Genomic DNA, 20,815 nt, shown 5'->3' with positions numbered 1-20,815 from the left:
ACAGAAGGTTCATCAAAGACTTTTCCAGAATAGCAAAACCCTTGACTGCATTAACGCATAAAGGGAAGAAATTTGAATGGAATGATGAACAAGAGAAAGCTTTTCAGTTATTGAAGAAAAAGCTAACTACGGCACCTATATTGTCATTGCCTGAAGGGAATGATGATTTTGTGATTTATTGTGACGCATCAAAGCAAGGTCTCGGTTGTGTATTAATGCAACGAACGAAGGTAATTGCTTATGCGTCTAGATTCACGAACAAAATTATACGACGCATGATTTGGAATTAGGCGCGGTTGTTTTTGCATTAAAAACTTGGAGGCACTACTTATATGGGGTTAAAAGTATTATATATACCGACCACAAAAGTCTTCAACACATATTTAATCAGAAACAACTGAATATGAGGCAGCGTAGGTGGATTGAATTATTGAATGATTACGACTTTGAGATTCGTTACCACCCGGGGAAGGCAAATGTGGTAGCCGATGCCTTGAGCAGGAAGGACATAGAACCCATTCGAGTAAAATCTATGAATATAATGATTCATAATAACCTTACTACTCAAATAAAGGAGGCGCAACAAGGAGTTTTAAAAGAGGGAAATTTAAAGGATGAAATACCCAAAGGATCGGAGAAACATCTTAATATTCGGGAAGACGGAACCCGGTATAGGGCTGAAAGAATTTGGGTACCAAAATTTGGAGATATGAGAGAAATGGTACTTAGAGAAGCTCATAAAACCAGATACTCAATACATCCTGGAACGGGGAAGATGTACAAGGATCTCAAGAAACATTTTTGGTGGCCGGGTATGAAAGCCGATGTTGCTAAATACGTAGGAGAATGTTTGACGTGTTCTAAGGTCAAAGCTGAGCATCAAAAACCATCAGGTCTACTTCAACAACCCGAAATCCCGGAATGGAAATGGGAAAACATTACCATGGATTTCATCACTAAATTGCCAAGGACTGCAAGTGGTTTTGATACTATTTGGGTAATAGTTGATCGTCTCACCAAATCAGCACACTTCCTGCCAATAAGAGAAGATGACAAGATGGAGAAGTTAGCACGACTGTATTTGAAGGAAGTCGTCTCCAGACATGGAATACCAATCTCTATTATCTCTGATAGGGATGGCAGATTTATTTCAAGATTCTGGCAGACATTACAGCAAGCATTAGGAACTCGTCTAGACATGAGTACTGCCTACCATCCACAAACTGATGGGCAGAGCGAAAGGACGATACAAACGCTTGAAGACATGCTACGAGCATGTGTTATTGATTTCGGAAACAGTTGGGATCGACATCTATCGTTAGCAGAATTTTCCTACAACAACAGCTACCATTCAAGCATTGAGATGGCGCCGTTTGAAGCACTTTATGGTAGAAAGTGCAGGTCTCCGATTTGTTGGAGTGAAGTGGGGGATAGACAGATTACGGGTCCAGAGATTATACAAGAAACTACCGAGAAGATCATCCAAATTCAACAACGGTTGAAAACCGCCCAAAGTCGACAAAAGAGCTATGCTGACATTAAAAGAAAAGATATAGAATTTGAAATTGGAGAGATGGTCATGCTTAAAGTTGCACCTTGGAAAGGCGTTGTTCGATTTGGTAAACGAGGGAAATTAAATCCAAGGTATATTGGACCATTCAAGATTATTGATCGTGTCGGACCAGTAGCTTACCGACTTGAGTTACCTCAACAACTCGCTGCTGTACATAACACTTTCCACGTCTCGAATTTGAAGAAATGTTTTGCTAAAGAAGATCTCACTATTCCGTTAGATGAAATCCAAATCAACGAAAAACTTCAATTCATCGAAGAACCCGTCGAAATAATGGATCGTGAGGTTAAAAGACTTAAGCAAAACAAGATACCAATTGTTAAGGTTCGATGGAATGCTCGTAGAGGACCCGAGTTCACCTGGGAGCGTGAAGATCAGATGAAGAAGAAATACCCGCATCTATTTCCAGAAGATTCGTCAACACCTTCAACAGCTTAAAATTTCGGGACGAAATTTATTTAACGGGTAGGTACTGTAGTGACCCAAACTTTTCCATGTTTATATATATTAATTAAGATTGATATTTACATGATTAAATGTTTCCAACATGTTAAGCAATCAAACTTGTTAAGACTTGATTAATTGAAATATGTTTCATATAGACAATTGACCAACCAAGTTGACCGGTGATTCACGAACGTTAAAACTTGTAAAAACTATATGATGACATATATATGGATATATATATAGTTAACATGATACTATGATAAGTAAACATATCATTAAGTATATTAACAATGAACTACATATGTAAAAACAAGACTACTAACTTAATGATTTTTAAACGAGACATATATGTAACGATTATCGTTGTAAAGACATTTAATGTATATATATCATATTAAGAGATATTCATACATGATAATATCATGATAATATAATAATTTAAAATCTCATTTGATATTATAAACATTGGGTTAACAACATTTAACAAGATCGTTAACCTAAAGGTTTCAAAACAACACTTACATGTAACGACTAACGATGACTTAACGACTCAGTTAAAATGTATATACATGTAGTGTTTTAATATGTATTCATACACTTTTGAAAGACTTCAAGACACTTATCAAAATACTTCTACTTAACAAAAATGCTTACAATTACATCCTCGTTCAGTTTCATCAACAATTCTACTCGTATGCACCCGTATTCGTACTCGTACAATACACAGCTTTTAGATGTATGTACTATGGGTATATACACTCCAATGATCAGCTCTTAGCAGCCCATGTGAGTCACCTAACACATGTGGGAACCATCATTTGGCAACTAGCATGAAATATCTCATAAAATTACAAAAATATGAGTAATCATTCATGACTTATTTACATGAAAACAAAATTACATATCCTTTATATCTAATCCATACACCAACGACCAAAAACACCTACAAACACTTTCATTCTTCAATTTTATTCATCTAATTGATCTCTCTCAAGTTCTATCTTCAAGTTCTAAGTGTTCTTCATAAATTCCAAAAGTTCTAGTTTCATAAAATCAAGAATACTTTCAAGTTTGCTAGCTCACTTCCAATCTTGTAAGGTGATCATCCAACCTCAAGAAATCTTTGTTTCTTACAGTAGGTTATCATTCTAATACAAGGTAATAATCATATTCAAACTTTGGTTCAATTTCTATAACTATAACAATCTTATTTCAAGTGATGATCTTACTTGAACTTGTTTTCGTGTCATGATTTTGCTTCAAGAACTTCGAGCCATCCAAGGATCCATTGAAGCTAGATCCATTTTTCTATTTTCCAGTAGGTTTATCCAAGGAACTTAAGGTAGTAATGATGTTCATAACATCATTCGATTCATACATATAAAGCTATCTTATTCGAAGGTTTAAACTTGTAATCACTAGAACATAGTTTAGTTAATTCTAAACTTGTTCGCAAACAAAAGTTAATCCTTCTAACTTGACTTTTAAAATCAACTAAACACATGTTCTATATCTATATGATATGCTAACTTAATGATTTAAAACCTGGAAACACGAAAAACACCGTAAAACCGGATTTACGCCGTCGTAGTAACACCGCGGGCTGTTTTGGGTTAGTTAATTAAAAACTATGATAAACTTTGATTTAAAAGTTGTTATTCTGAGAAGATGATTTTTATTATGAACATGAAACTATATCCAAAAATTATGGTTAAACTCAAAGTGGAAGTATGTTTTCTAAAATGGTCATCTAGACGTCGTTCTTTCGACTGAAATGACTACCTTTACAAAAACGACTTATAACTTATTTTTCCGACTATAAACCTATACTTTTTCTGTTTAGATTCATAAAATAGAGTTCAATATGAAACCATAGCAATTTGATTCACTCAAAACGGATTTAAAATGAAGAAGTTATGGGTAAAACAAGATTGGATAATTTTTCTCATTTTAGCTACGTGAAAATTGGTAACAAATCTATTCCAACCATAACTTAATCAACTTGTATTGTATATTATGTAATCTTGAGATACCATAGACACGTATACAATGTTTTGACCTATCATGTCGACACATCTATATATATTTCGGAACAACCATAGACACTCTATATGTGAATGTTGGAGTTAGCTATACAGGGTTGAGGTTGATTCCAAAATATATATAGTTTGAGTTGTGATCAATACTGAGATACGTATACACTGGGTCGTGGATTGATTCAAGATAATATTTATTGATTTATTTCTGTACATCTAACTGTGGACAACTAGTTGTAGGTTACTAACGAGGACAGCTGACTTAATAAACTTAAAACATCAAAATATATTAAAAGTGTTGTAAATATATTTTGAACATACTTTGATATATATGTATATATTGTTATAGGTTCGTGACTCAACCAGTGGCCAAGTCTTACTTCCCGACGAAGTAAAAATCTGTGAAAGTGAGTTATAGTCCCACTTTTAAAATCTAATATTTTTGGGATGAGAATACATGCAGGTTTTATAAATGATTTACAAAATAGACACAAGTACGTGAAACTACATTCTATGGTTGAATTATCGAAATCGAATATGCCCCTTTTTATTAAGTCTGGTAATCTAAGAATTAGGGAACAGACACCCTAATTGACGCGAATCCTAAAGATAGATCTATTGGGCCTAACAAACCCCATCCAAAGTACCGGATGCTTTAGTACTTCGAAATTTATATCATATCCGAAGGGTGTCCCGGAATGATGGGGATATTCTTATATATGCATCTTGTTAATGTCGGTTACCAGGTGTTCACCATATGAATGATTTTTATCTCTATGTATGGGATGTGTATTGAAATATGAAATCTTGTGGTCTATTATTATGATTTGATATATATAGGTTAAACCTATAACTCACCAACATTTTTGTTGACGTTTTAAGCATGTTTATTCTCAGGTGATTATTAAGAGCTTCCGCTGTCGCATACTTAAATAAGGACGAGATTTGGAGTCCATGCTTGTATGATATTGTGTAAAAACTGCATTCAAGAAACTTATTTTGTTGTAACATATTTGTATTGTAAACCATTATGTAATGGTCGTGTGTAAACAGGATATTTTAGATTATCATTATTTGATAATCTACGTAAAGCTTTTTAAAACCTTTATCTATGAAATAAAGGTTATGGTTTGTTTTAAAAATGAATGCAGTCTTTGAAAAACGTCTCATATAGAGGTCAAAACCTCGCAACGAAATCAATTAATATGGAACGTTTTTAATCAATAAGAACGGGACATTTCATATACTAGCACCTAAGTCTGCCAATGCTTCTATTGAACTAAGACTACCCAGAAAATATGGAATTGTGAAACTTCCTGGATCTGATAATTTTTCTGGTATCTTATTCAACAATACTGCGGAACAATTAGCATTCATAGTAACAGCCGAAAGTTCTTCCATTTTCTTTCTATTTGTGATTAGATCTTTCAAGAATTTAGCATATCTAGGTATTCATGAAATCACATCAATGAAAGGAAGATTTACATTTATTTGTTTAAACATATCCAAAAATTTGGATTGCTCGGCTTCAAGTCTTTCTTTTCTCATTTTACTCGGGTAAGGAAGTGGTGGTTGGTATGGTTTAACATAAGGTTTAGCCTTAACTGTGTTATTTTCATTAACCTTTTCAACTACCGGTTCTGATTCCTTCTCTTGTTCAGGTTGTGGTTCTTGTGTAGTAGGAATAGAGTCATCAGAAATTTCAGGTATTTCAGGTGGTTTAAGCGTAATACCACTTCTTGTGGTAATGGATTTAGCTGTTTTATTCCGGGGGTTAGCATTTGTATCGCTAGGTAGACTTCCCGGTTTTCTTTCACCTATCAACCTTGCTAGGTTGCTTACTTCTTGTTCCAGATTTTGAATAGAAGCTTGTTGATTTCTAAATGCTTGAGCATTTTGTTCATTGGTTTGTTTCTGAGATGTGAAAAACTGCGTTTGAGATTCAACTAGCTTCGACATCATATCTTCTAAATTTGGCTTTTTATCATCGGTTTGTGGTGGTTTATTTTGAAAAATAGGTCTTTGCTGATTGTAGGTATTATTAGATATTTGTTGATTGCTAGGACCTTGTTGGTTGTTGTATGAAACATTTCGGTTATAATTCTGGTTTTAATTGTAGATTGGTCTTGGCAGTTGATAATTATTCTGTTAATTATTTCCAGGCCTTTGGTTTATGTATGAAACATTCTCTCTTTGTTCCATTGTTTGTTCAATACTGAGACAATCTTTTGTCAAATGTGGTCCTCCACACTACTCACAACTAATTCGTATTGAGTGAATATCTTTAGTCATCTTTTCCATTCGTCTCTCGACAACATCTATCTTTGCGGAAATGAAATCAAAGTCATGGCTAGAATCGGCTCTAGCTGCTTTAGATGATCTAACGATATCTTTTTCTTGGTGCCACTCATGTGAGTGGGAAGCAGTGTTATCAATAATTTTGTAAGCTTCAGTTGCGGTTTTCTTCATAATGGAACCACCAGCTGCTATATCGATGTCTTTTCTTGTAGTGATGTCGCATCCTTGATAGAATATTTGTACTATTTGATAAGTGTCTAAACCATGTTGCAGACATCCTCTTAACAACTTTTCAAATCTTGTCCACGCCTCATATAGAGTTTCATTTGGCTTTTGTGTGAACGTAACAATTTCTCCTTGAAGTCTCACGGCTTTAGATGCCGGAAAGAATTGTTTAAGAAAATTTTCAACTAAGACATCCCATGTATCAATCGTCCCTTCAGGTAACGATTCTAACCAATCTTTGGCTTCTTCCTTTAAAGTCCAGGGAAATAACATGAGATATATCTGTTCATCCTCAACTTCTCTAATTTTGAATAGAGTACAGATCATATTAAAGGTACGAAGATGTTCATTTGGATCTTCCTTCAGCGCACCACTAAATTGGCATTGATTAGTTACCATGTGTAGGATTTGTCATTTGATTTCATAATCTGGCGCATTAATGTCTGGCTGAGTAATTGCGTGACCTTGGCCAGTGCGTTTAGCTCTCATTCGGTCTTCCATAGTTAGAGGTTCCAGATTTTCCATTATTGAATTTGTTGAATCTGAATCACTAAGGGATTCTGATTTAATGGTTTCTTCCTCGACAATCTCTGGATGAGTGATTTGTGGTTCAGGAGGAATGATTAGTGGTTCAGGATCTCTGAATTGTCCCTGAATATCCTCCGGATTCTCAATTGTGAGGTCGGGTTCAAAAAATGGATTTTCGGAAATTTGAATTGGAGTACTTGGTCGACTGGATGACGATTCTAAAGAAAAATTAACGGCGACAATATTGGCTAGATGTCTTGATCGAGTTACAGTTGGTGAACGTATAAAAGGTGGTGAACGTTTTGCTCGGTGCATTCACTGAATATCCTATTAGTTATACAAGATAAAAATTATATAAGCTATCAAATTAATAGACTTTTCTGATTTTGCCCACGTTTCGAATAGCCAAAAGATGCAGCAGGTAGACAGGACCCTTTAAATCGGAAGCCCACAACTCGCCACTAAAAAATCCAACTATTACTACGAACCAGAAAATTTTGGATGTCTATCAATTTAACCGCTTAAAATAATTTTTCGTTTTGAAATTTTAGAGAAGAAATAGAAAATTCTATGTCCTAAAAACTAGAGCGGCGAGAAAAAAGAAAGAAAAAGAGCGCGTCGGAAAACGTCGAAAAATAAAAGGTCGAAAAATAATAAAAAGAACGTAGCGTGTCGAAACTTAAAAGTCTAAAAACTAAAAATTAAAAGTTGCGTCTAAAAGTATTAAAGCTTAAAAAGAATTCTATATCCAAAACGGCAATAACTTAAAAAGTACTAAAATCTTAAAACGGCGTCGCAAAATTCTAAAGCACTTAAATCTTAGTCTAAAGGAAAAGCACTTAAGGGATTTTACGGCAAAGCCTAAAAATCTAGAAATAAAAAAAATAACTACGGCAAAAACTAAGTTTAAAACTAAGTACGAACGAAAAAAAATACAAATATTACGAATAAACGATTAAAATATATAATTCATAAAAAGATATAAAAAGTGATAAAATTACAATTTTATAAAAATATTATTTTTATATTATTATTTTATAAAAGTATTAAGTTTATATATTTATTAAAACTAATTATAACTTAAAAATATAAAATAAATAAAACTAAAATTAATTAATATAAAACTAAACCCTAATTAGGGTTGATTAATAATAATTATTAATAATACCCCGTAATTAATGTTGTACCAGAATCAGACCAGACGTATCAGACAACCTCATGCGATCGCATGAGGTTTACGTCTCTGGGCCTTGCGATCGCATGGCTTTGGATACCAGGCCTGATTAGTTGGGCTGCTACAGTATCGGGCTCGTATAATTTTTTACTTTTTTTTTCTGTTTTATATTTCTGTTTTTATCTTATAAAATATTTATAAAACTTATATTTTTTTAAAAAAAAAATTACCTACTAGTTTTTGTAATTAAAAAAATACAAACTTTTTAATTTTTAAAACGTAAAAATATAGTAACATATATATATATTTATTATTTTTTTATATTTTGTATATTTAACAAAATATTTTTACAAAATAAGAAATATTATATTTTTACAAAAATATATTAAAAACTAATTTTTTTATAGCGTTTCGCTTTCGGGTCCCCGGCAGCGGCGCCAAAGAAACTTGATGTGTGCAGAGGTGTATACGAAATAGTTATAATTTTATTACAATATACTATTAAATACGATACAATTTTACACAAGTTATTTATTTATTTATAGAGTGGATATACCTAAACCTTGCTACAACACTTATAGGCAGTGTACCTAATCATACAGTAGTGTAGTTTTTAGTAAGTCCGGTTCGTTCCACAGGGAGCTAGCCAAGTTTAACGCTATATTTTTAAAACTATATTTGTAAAAATATAAAAATATATAAGTAGTATTATTATTATAAAAGGGGGTTTATACCGTTTAATGACCGGTTTGTCGATTTTAAAACTTTAGTCACAGTTAAAACCCAATGTAAAATATTAAAAATAAAAATAACTTAATTTAAATTGTAAAGTAAATAACGATAATGAAATTTCGATAAATAAAAGTGCGATAAATAAAATGACGATAAATGATATTGCGATAATTAAAAAGTACGATAATTAAAAGTGCAATAAATAAAATGACAGTAAATAAAAGTGCGATGAAATATGAAATAAAGGAATTATGCTTATTTAAACTTCAGTAATCATGATGTTCGACGTGTTGATTTTAGTTTATTACCATGGGTTAATTGTCCTTTGTCCTGGATTATTCGATATGTCCATACAGTTTTGTCCATAATAGTTCATCAGTCATAAATATAAAGTGCGAGAGTCTTCGTCAAATTATCCTTATACCCGAAGTCAAATATTTCAACTAATTGGGGATTCGAATTGTAACAAGGTCTTAATACTTTATTTAATGAATACACCAGGTTATCGACTGTGTGTAATCTAAGGTTTTACTACTTTGTTAACAATTACACCAATTACCCTTGAATGTAATCCACCCCTGTTTCAACGAGTCCATTAACTATTAATCCATTCCCATGTCCGGTAAAATGAACAATAATTCGTATTTATAGATATCCCGCCCACCGTACCCGATTAAGCGTATGTGGTTATATATAGATACGTCAAATTGTAATCTTTATATTAAATTAACGAGGTATCGTTTAGTTAATATAAAGCCCATTAATAGCCCATAGTCTAATTTCCACAAGTGTTGTTCTTTTGTCCAAACCCCAATTATGGTACAAAGCCCAATTACCCCGTCTTTAATATTTAGCCCAACATCATGATTACTTCAATTTAAATAAGCATAATAATAACTTAGCTACGAGACATTAATTTAAAAAGGTTGAACATAACTTACAATGATTAATAATAGCGTAGCGTTACACGGACAGAATTTTGTCTTACACACTTACAACATTCACTAACAAACCCTTATTATTATTAAATTAAAATTAAAATTATAATATATATATATATATATATATATATATATATATATATATATATATATATATATATATATATATATATATATATATATATATATATATATATATATATATATATATCGTAGAGAGTGAGAGATAGATTAGAAAAAAGGTGTGTGAATTTCGGCCAAAATACGCGAACTTTATAGGACCTGACCTCACTGTTGCTGCCATGCGATCGCATGGGTTTATAACTGCCAGGCCATGCGATCGCATGGCCCCCTGGGACAGCTCACATTTGCTTGTTTTCTTGTTGCCGACGGTGTTAATATATAATATAATATATATATAATTTTAAGAATTAATTATATATTATATTATATTCATGTGCATAGTTGACTTGTAATTTTTAGTCCGTTGCATCGAGCGTTGAGAGTTGACTCTGGTCCCGGTTCCGGATTTTCGAACGTCCTTTCGTACTATTTAATATCTTGTACTTTGCGTTTCACGGCTCGTACTCTTGTAACTTTTAGATGTTTCTCATCAAAAATTTGAACCACTTGGATTGTACTTTGTACTTTTTAGCTTTTTGGTCGTTTGCGTCTTCAAATCATCGAATCTGTGTTTTGTCTTCACCTTTTATTATTTAAACGAATATTACTTGTAAATAGAACAATTGCAACTAAAAGTTTGTCTTTCTTGAGGGATAATGCTATGAAATATATGTTCGTTTTTAGCATTATCAGTACCAAACGGATAGTAGTCATTTTAACTACCGGTGAAAATATCTCTTTGTAGTCTACCCCTTCCTTTTGTTGAAAGCCTTTGACTACCAAATGAGCCTTGTACCTTCTCTTGCCATCTAACTCATTCTTGATTCTATACACCCATTTGCTTTGCAATGCCCTTTTATCATGAGGTAACTTCACTAGTGACCAAGTCTTGTTCTTCTCAAGTGATCCCATCTCTTCTTTCATGGCAAGCTCCCATTGTATGGATTCTTTTGTCTTCCTTGCCTCAAAGTAACTTTCGGGTTCACCATTCTTGGTATAGAGCAAGTAGTTTGCTGATGGAGAATACCTAGGATTAGGTTTGGGCACTCTAGTCGAGCATCTTGGTATAGGAGTAACCGGAATGGTTGGACCGATTTCATTTGTGTCCTCCTCATCACTAGAACTCGCACTATGTTCGGAATCATCACCACTTTCCAAATCATTCCCATCTTTAGCATTTTCCGACGCCTCATCGTCATTCGGCAATTCATTGTTTCCCAAACTCCCACTAGAACCTGCAAGATCATCAATAGAAACATCGTCAAAAGTAACTTGACTCGGTTTAGGACTCCCCGTTTCCGGTTTTCCATAGACCGAATCTTCATCAAAAGTAACATCTCGCGAAAGAATTACTTTTCTAGCTTCGTTGTCCCAACAACGATAACCCATTTCATCCGACCCGTAGCCTATGAAAATACACTTCTTTGACTTAGCTTCAAGCTTGTCTTTATCCGCATCTTTGGTCTTCACATATGCATTACACCCAAAGATCCTAAGGTGACCATAACTCACCTTCTTGCCTTGTCATTCTTCCTCGGGAATTCGGAAACCCAACGGTGTTGAGGGTCTCCTGTTTATCAAATAAGCCGCCGTGCTTACCGCATCCGCCCAAAACATCTTAGGCAAACTGGCATGTAGTCTCATACTCTTAGCCCTTTCATTTAACGTACGATTCATACGTTCGGTGACCCCATTGTGTTGCGGTGTCTCCGGTACCGTTTTCAACATTCTAATACCGATCTTTGCACAATGGTCTTTAAACTCAAGACTATCATATTCCCCTCCATTATCCGACTTCAAGCACTTGACCTTCAAGTTAGTCTCATTTTCTACCATAGCTTTCCACTTTACGAAAGTATTAAATACGTCAGATTTAACTTTAAGAAAATAAACCCATACCTTTCGAGTGTAGTCGTCAATGAAGGTGACATAATAGCGAGAACCTCCATGTGATTCTACATTGGTTGGACCAAACACATCCGTATGAACGAGCTCCAATTTCTCCAACTTAGGTGCATTCCCCGATTTCCCAAAAGTCACCTTCTTTTGCTTCTCATAGACACATGGTTCGCAAAACCCAAGTTCTACCTTTTTCAAATCTGGAATCCTCCCACTAGAAACAAGCATCTTCATACCCTTCTCACTCATATGCCCCAGTCTTCGGTGCCATAGAGTTGATTCGGACTCAACATTAACCGTAGCAACCACCGTGTCTTCATCAAACACTTCAACCATATAAAGAGTTCCCCTTTTATGTCCACGAGCCACTACACAACTACCCTTAACCACCTTCCATTGGCGGTTTTCAAAAGTAACCGCGTTACCTTCATCATCTAATTGACCAACCGAAATAAGTTTCCTTTTCAATTTAGGAATGTACCTTACGTTCTTCAAAGTCCAATTAGAACCAAGAGTAGTCTTCAAAACAACATCTCCAATGCCCTCTATGTTGAGTTGCTTGTTGTCCGCCAATCTCACCTTGCCTTGATATGAACGAAAATTATTCATCATGCTTTTGACATGAGTAGCATGAAACGAAGCTCCCGAATCCAATATCCAAGACTCCATAGAATTTTCAACACTACACAAAAGTGCATCATCACTATCCCCTTCGGCCAAGTTTACACCTTTCGCAGAACCATTTTTGCAATTCCTTTGAAAGTGCCCCTTTAGATTGCAACCCCAAAAAGTAACTTCACTTCTATCTTTCGATGGATTCCTCTTCTTAGACTTCTTCCTACCCTTCTTGTCACCGCGTTCAAATTTCCTACCCCGGTTGTCGGTACTTAACAAAGAACCGGACGTTGATTCTCCTAAGTTTCTCCTACGAGTATCTTCACCAAGAATCAAATCCCTTATAGCTTCAAACGCTAGCTTATTAGTTCCCGTAGAGCTACTAACCGCGGTAACCGTACCCGACCAACTTTCCGGTAATGATGAAAGCAAGATAAGTGCTTTTAGTTCATCATCAAACTTAATCTCTACCGATTCAAGTCTTGAAACGATATTATTAAATTCATTGATATGATCCGTTGTACTCGTACCTTCCTTCATCTTAGTATTGAACAATTGACGCATGAGAAATACCTTATTTGCAGCGGTAGGTTTCTCATACATGTTAGAGAGTGCTTTTAAGCAAGCAAATGTCGTCTTCTCATTCACAACGTTGTATGCAACGTTCTTCGCAAGTGAAAGATGAATAGCACCAAAAGCTTGACTATCCAAAAGCGTCCAATCAACATCGTCCATGCTTTCGGGCTTGGTCTCTAACAAGGGTTGGTGTAGCTTCTTTTGATACAAGTAATCTTCAATTTGCATCTTCCAAAAGCCAAAGTCTCTCCCATCGAATCGGTCGATTCTAAACTTTCCATCGTCCGCCATTGTTCCCTTAACGAAACCTTGTGCTCTGGATACCAGTTGTTAGGATATTAGGACCCAAACAACGCTAGTAATTCTACAAGACTACTAGCCGAGTAGTGATACTATCAAGATCACTCAACCCACTTAATGAACGAAAGATAATATGCAAGAACAATAAAGAATGACACAAGATATAACGTGGTTATATGCAATCGTTGTGATTACTTTAGTCCACGGACCAACTAGAGAGTGTTTATTTACTGAATATTTGTATGTGGTGTGTTACAATGACCAAGAATGAACTCTATATATAGAGAAATAAGAACACCAAGACAACTAGCTTGGAATCTTCAACATGCTTTAAGTAATCATCATGCTAGCCAACTAGTAAGCTTTCCACCCTTGTAATGGCATGATCACAGCCATAATTTTAGGTGTAAAGTATCCAACTTTGCACCTAAAGTGAAAGGTAGACAAAACATGCTCGGATGTAAAGTGTGCAAGTTGCCAAATTGCTGCCAGAAGGGTGATGCGCCGCATCTGGAAGTGATGCGCCGTATCACTATATCTTTCCATGTTTGCAGTTCAAATCCTCGACTGCAGATTCAATGCCCAGGCCTCGATGAGCCGCATCGAGATGGTGATGCGCCGCATCACTAGTGTTTGATGCGTCATATCAGTTAAAAGCCCCGCATCCAAAACCTTTGGACTATTTTGCTGCATGGATGCACCGCATCCTTAGAGTGATGCGCCGCATTGCTTTGTTTCACGCTTCCTGAAATCTGCAAAATCCGTGCAACACTTTAACTCATCTTTTGTGGCGACATTTCCAACTTTGTTTAAATGTCTCCGTACTCCAACAATCTCCCACTTGGAGACTTTGAACAAACTCCATTCATATCAATGATCTAACCAAGTACATTAAACCACCTTCGATTACCGCCAAATTCCATTTGGGACACACACGCTCAACACATTCTTCGGATGAGTAGACTTTCGATAAAAGATCTTCAATACTACTTGTTAAACTTGTAACACCATTCACATCTCTAGCTGGGGACTTCTCTCATCAATTAGTGAGAAGACCAATTGAGGTAATGCAAAACCTCAATTTCTCCGTCGTAACCACCTTAGTAAACATATCGGCAGGATTCTTCGTACCAAGGATTTTCTCCAAGAATAAAGTGCCATCATTTATATGTTGTCGAATAAAATGATACCTTATCTTGATGTGTTTCGTACGACTATGAAACACCGGATTCTTCCCAAGATGAACCGCACTTTGATTATCACAATACAAGACGCAATAGTTTTGTCTTTTACCCAACTCGCCTAAGAAGTTCTACAACCACACTAGCTCTTTAGAAGCTTCCGCAATAGCCATGTATTCGGCTTCAGTGGTTGACAAAGCAACACTCTTTTGTAATCGAGATAACCAACTAATTGCCGTCTTCCCTATTGTGAAAACATAATTCGTAGTGCTTTTCCCCGAATCATCACATCCACCCAAATCAGCATCTGCATAAACTCTAAGTATGAGATTGTTTTTAGAGAAACACAATCCCATATTAGAAGTACCTTTCAAATAACGAAGCAATCATTTGACCGCTTCCCAATGCTCTTTACCCGGATTAGACATATAACGACTTACAACTCCCACTGCTTGAGCAATATTGGGTCTTGTACAAACCATGGCATACATAATACTACCCATGGCCGATGCATATGGAAACTTTTCCATATCCTTCTTGTCTCTTTCCGTCTTTGGTGATTGACTTTTCGATAGTTTTAAGGTGCTTCTCAAAGGCATAGAACGAGCCTTTTAATCTTCCATGTTGAACCTCTCTACTACTTTCTCAATATATTTGGATTGAGATAAGTATAGAGTACCCTTCACACGATCGCGCACAATACTCATACCAAGTATTTGCCTAGCACCACCATGATCTTTCATCTCGAATTCTCGGGAAAGTAATCCCTTCAACTTGTTAATTTCGGACATGTTTGAACCTGCAAGTAACATGTCATCAATATACAACAATAAGATTATGTAAGAAGACTTGAATTTCTTCAAGTAGCAACAGTGATCCGCTTCACATCTTAAGAAAATAATCTTCTTCATAAACTCGTCAAACTTCAAGTACCATTGCCGAGGTGCTTGCTTCAATCCATACAAACTTTTCTTTAGCTTACAAACCCACTTCTCTTTACCCTTTACCTCAAAGCCCTCGGGTTGCCTCATGTAGATCTCTTCAACAAGATCACCATGTAAGAATGCAGTTTTAACATCTAGTTGCTCAAGATGTAAGTCTTCGGATGCAACCATAGAAAGTAGCAAACGGATAGTAGTCATTTTAACTACCGGTGAAAATATCTCTTTGTAGTCAACCCCTTCCTTTTGTTGAAAGCCTTTGACTACTAAACGAGCCTTATACCTTCTCTTGCCATCTAACTCATTCTTGATTCTATACACCCATTTGCTTTGCAATGCCCTTTTATCATGAGGTAACTTCACTAGTGACCAAGTCTTGTTCTTCTCAAGTGATCCCATCTCTTCTTTCATGGCAAGCTCCCATTGTATGGATTCTTTTGTCTTCCTTGCCTCAAAGTAACTTTCGGGTTCACCATTCTCGGTATAGAGCAAGTAGTTTGCTGATGGAGAATACCTAGGATTAGGTTTGGGCACTCTAGTCGAGCGTCTTGGTATAGGAGTAACCGGAATGGTTGGACCGGTTTCATTTGTGTCCTCCTCATCACTAGAACTCGCACTATGTTCGGAATAGCTTCCTTTTTAGCTTCCTTTTTAGTATCCTTCCTCGGCTATCTAGTATCCTTTCTCGTCTGCTTCAATCTGTAAAAAAGGTCTGGAGTTGTACCATGTATGTAACATTATCTGATTTGTTCTAGACGTCAAACATAACCTAATAGACAAGACCTTTTATACCAAAGGGTCATTGGTCTAGCAGTATTGAGGTGCTCTCTGACCTTAAGGTCATGGGTTCAAGTCCTGGACATTATGTATATATTCGTGTAAAAATCGTGTTGGATATCTGTATTTGCCTTCTAAAAAAAAAAGAACTTTATGTTTTACCCAACTCACCCGTCCATCTTGCCACTTATACACAGTTCGTTATGCATGAATCACCTCCTTAACACACAAAACAAACTGATGATAAAATGTTCGGTTACTTGCAGGTAATCAATGCGCAGAACCAAACATGTTACTAACTGAAAGAGCAATAGATGATCCAGCCAAATCCTAGGATGACAGCTTAGATGAACAGAATGATAAATGCCTTATAATGAGTCGATGACTGTTTCGTAGGTACGCTATCTCTTGATAGTAGTGGTCACTAATAATTGACCATTCTTTGTAATATTGTCATAATTCCATTCCTTCTTGTCTTTTTGCATGGTTGGGTTATGGCTTTGTGGTCCCGCCATAGTTGGGTCTGGTTCGGTCTAGTTATGTCCAGTACTCTGTTAACATGTTACTTCACAGTTTTATGAAAAGTTGCAACTTAAACTCAAACTCAAACAATATGAATGTATTTAACCTTATACTTGTTTTGAAACAAGAATACATATAGAGACTGAATTGCAAGTACCTATTCAGTATGCATTTTTTTACAAAATAATTAAAGTTAAAAACATTAAGACATATAATTTGAAATGGAATATATCCGAACAAATATACTCTCTGCTTGTCTATTTACTAGCAGTGGCAGCTGACTCTAACGTGCTTGAACGTTAAGTTACAATAGAGTTCATTGCATATATAAATCTTGAATCTGTTTTATCCCAGGCAAGCAAGTTTTTTTGTGCAAAACATGTTCCTGAAATTTCATCAAAATTTGTTAACTTTACCTAAAACCACAATAAGATCCTTAAATCTCGTCATTATCTGTATGAATTTGTGTAAAAAAGAAAACAAATTGTCTTGCATTTTGATGTACTTCTTGGTATAAATTGTAAATGTCAGAAGATTGTTGGACATGTAAGTGTAGCTAACCATCATATCACAACTGATGCGAAATTGTGTATGTGACGACCTGTTAATCTATTTTTGTGATCCCAATTTCATGATCCGAAACATTTTTTTTTTTTTTTTTTGAACGGCTGAAATATAGAAACTCACACAAAACATCCTTGGCGTGGCTTTTTCTTCTTCTTCTTTGTCTCCTTTGGTGCTTGTTGTGGCTTGATAACCACCCTTATTGCAGCATCAAAAACTGCCTTTACATTCTGTTTTCAAGAAAAAAACAAACAAAAAACAAACCAATGAGGCGATGACATCTGGAATAACGTAAGTTATCAGAACCGTTCTTACCTGCTGAGTCTTAGAGCTGCATTCAATGTAATATGCGGCACCCATTTGCTTACGTAACTCCTCTCCCTAATTACATTATCAACCAAAATCCATAATCTGAATACTAATCACTGATTAAAATACTAGAATATGTACCTGTGCAGTGGTCACGGGTACTAATCCTGGATGATCAGCTAAGTAACGTTTGTCGTCACGAAGATCTAAAGAAATAATAAATTATACAATGAAGTTAGAAGTAGCAAAACGGGCGGGTTGGGTCACGGGTCAACATGGTTCGGATCAAAAGTAAGTATTCTACATTTGTTTTGATAGCAACATACCAAGTTTGGTTCCGGCCAGCACAACAGGAACTCCGGGAGCAAAATGCTGAAGCTCGGGGATCCACTACTCAAATGATTGACTATTAGATATCACTAAAAACACAACGAAAAATATATTAAAAAGAAAAAAAATATAAAAAGGATGTACCTTTTTTAGGATGTTTTCGTAGCTGGCGCGACTGACCAATGAAAATGCTAGAACAAAAACGTCAGCTCCTCGGTAACTCAAGGGTCGCAACCTGTTGTAGTCTTCTTGTCCTAAACAGTTGATAAAACATTACCGATATTAAAAACGTAGTGAGGTGTTGTTTTTGTGGACGATGTTAAAAATGGATGTATTCGATTTTGTCATTGTGGATAAAATCTTACCAGCAGTGTCCCATAGGCCTAGATTAACTGTGGTGCTTTCAACTACAACATTTGCACTGAAGTTATCAAATACAGTTGGTACATAGTCCTGATTATAATCAAATTATTAGGATTAAATCTTCAAAAATACTCAAATGTACTTATGTAAACAAATCAAGTATATTATCATCATTTCAAACATTTGTTCTTTATATTTTAAGTCTAGACAGGCAAACATACTTACAGATTATTTTTATTTTTATTTTTGCAAAAAAATGGGATATTAAATTGAAATAGATCAAAATGATCTAATAGTATTGCAATATTGAGTCAGACCTGAGAGTCCGATTCATAAATCCTACGATTTATTTGACACGTCCATTGAATACTTTGGTAGATGTCTTAATTAGCATCTCACGGTTATTATACGTTGGAAAACGAATCCGAGAAAAGAAAATACAAGCAATCCAAGACAATGAAAAATAAAAAGAGGAAAGGAAAAAAAAAAAGTAGAAAAAAAGAACACTACGCTTGGTATTGATTACTAATTGAAATTTTTTCTTTCCTTTTGCACCTATATTGATTGTATACGAAGCAAGTACTATGATTTTGGACTATTGTAATTAGTATTCTGTTTGTTAACTATACCATTCTTGAGAAAAAAGCAAAAACAACACTACAGTTGGCAGAATTTAATGAAGACAACAATCTACACTACACTCTATAATAGTTATGACAGGTAAAAAGGTGTTACTTTGTACTATAGCTATAGCAATAACTGTAGGGATGACTAGGATGTTAGTTCATTTCAATATGCATTGACTAGTTTTATACTGTATAAGCATTTTTAGATTATGTGTAATCACTCTTTGCAACTCCACTAGATCACTCTCAACCATGACGTAGCCACATCAGCGTCACATCAATACTTCCTTCCCATTTACCCAAGTCATTTTGCTAATAACCATGACGTACCCATCACACACTTTCTCGCATCCACTAAATTAATTAATTATTTAAAAGTACAACATTAAAAGCATAATGTACAAATCAAATAAGCAAGCATCCGTCTTCAATTATGTGTAGCAACGGCGAGATGCGAGACGGAGATAACCAACGGCGGCCATGGACGGAGTGCTAGTATCGGTGTCTTTGAAGACGGAGGGCAATGGCGGATGGAAGACGGAACTTATCAAATTTGACATTTGAACATGATAAATAACCACTTTAAAAAACACAAATACAAACAACCCCTTAAGATTCTTTAGATTTGAAATGTTACCAAAGATTTATTCCAAAATGTTTACATTTTCTAGTTACAGTAATAAAATTTTCAAATTTTTAAATAAGATAGCATCACAGAGGTTATTATAGATTTATAGCTACTTATAGGATTGTGTGTGAAGTAAGCTAGCAGTCTGAACTCCAAAATACCTATATATGTCTAATTAATTAATCAGTTAAGATTCAGTAGCCATAGCTTAGTCAATTAATCTTGGTTCAAATCTTGATTTAATAATAGAAAACATATGCAAGTAAATAGTGTCAAAAATTTACCTTTTTCTAATTCTTTATAAAAAAAGAAAGATACCCAGATGACAAGAAAGGCCAATTCACAAGACTCCAAAATCAAGAAAGATGAAACCAAAGCAATAGAAGCAAGAAATCATGTCACAGAGACAGATATACGCTAACACACATAAACCCAGAAAAAAAGCTGCAAAATTTAAAAAAACCCAGATGCAAATCATATAAAGAATGATGTATGATGTATTAATAATACTTACAGTGGGAAATTTGTTACTTGTATAGCAAATAAGCATACATGTTTTGCCAACTGCCCCATCACCAACGGTAACACATTTGATGAACCTAGAAGCACTTGCAGCCATTGAACATGAATCAATCAAAGAACACAATGATATATTTTTGTAATTTTATATAAAAATGTTTATCCTAAGAGAGAAGAATTAATAAAGAAATTAATGTACAGGTGGAAATGTTGGAGGGATTTATGTTATACTTTAGGGTGGTTTGTTTGTGTGTGTGTGTATGTGTTTTTATCTTAAATTTTAGTAGAAATACAAAAGGTGAGAGACTAAATAGGGTCACATGATCACACTCCTTTGCATTAACCACTACTTTACTTTCAGTTAGAAATAGACATCCAAATATATACGTATAACATGATGGTTCAAAAAAATTTCTTAATCTTTTTAGAGTGGACTTCGAAAGGATTCATTTCCAGTTAATGTTAGATGCATATTTTGTGTGGGTTTTGTTAGCGAGTAGATTAGACATATATATCGTATGTACTCAGTGGCGGAACTTGAGTTTTTCGTCCGAGGGGGCGAGACAATCAATTCACACTTGTTATTCT

The 20,815-nt window shown here is 35.0% G+C and overlaps 1 protein-coding gene across 1 annotated transcript; it reads right to left on the bottom strand.

Annotated features, from left to right (window-relative positions):
- Positions 1-17,024: 17,024 nt before the first annotated feature.
- LOC139866921 (rac-like GTP-binding protein 3) lies at positions 17,025-20,450 on the bottom strand. The gene is made up of 8 exons (XM_071855218.1): positions 20,223-20,450; positions 18,457-18,544; positions 18,236-18,345; positions 18,088-18,151; positions 17,903-17,967; positions 17,768-17,833; positions 17,576-17,682; positions 17,025-17,273 (listed from the first exon to the last, which is right to left on the bottom strand). Exons 1-8 carry the CDS (start codon positions 20,325-20,327, stop codon positions 17,234-17,236), a joined length of 645 nt encoding a protein of 214 aa, XP_071711319.1. The 5' UTR covers positions 20,328-20,450; the 3' UTR covers positions 17,025-17,233.
- Between the last annotated feature and the right edge of the window lie 365 nt (positions 20,451-20,815).

Source organism: Rutidosis leptorrhynchoides, chromosome 9 (assembly GCF_046630445.1).
Source record: "Rutidosis leptorrhynchoides isolate AG116_Rl617_1_P2 chromosome 9, CSIRO_AGI_Rlap_v1, whole genome shotgun sequence".
Taxonomy (NCBI): Eukaryota; Viridiplantae; Streptophyta; class Magnoliopsida; order Asterales; family Asteraceae; genus Rutidosis; species Rutidosis leptorrhynchoides.
Note: the sequence above shows the minus strand (reverse complement) of the source record. Positions and strands in the feature narration are given on the sequence as shown.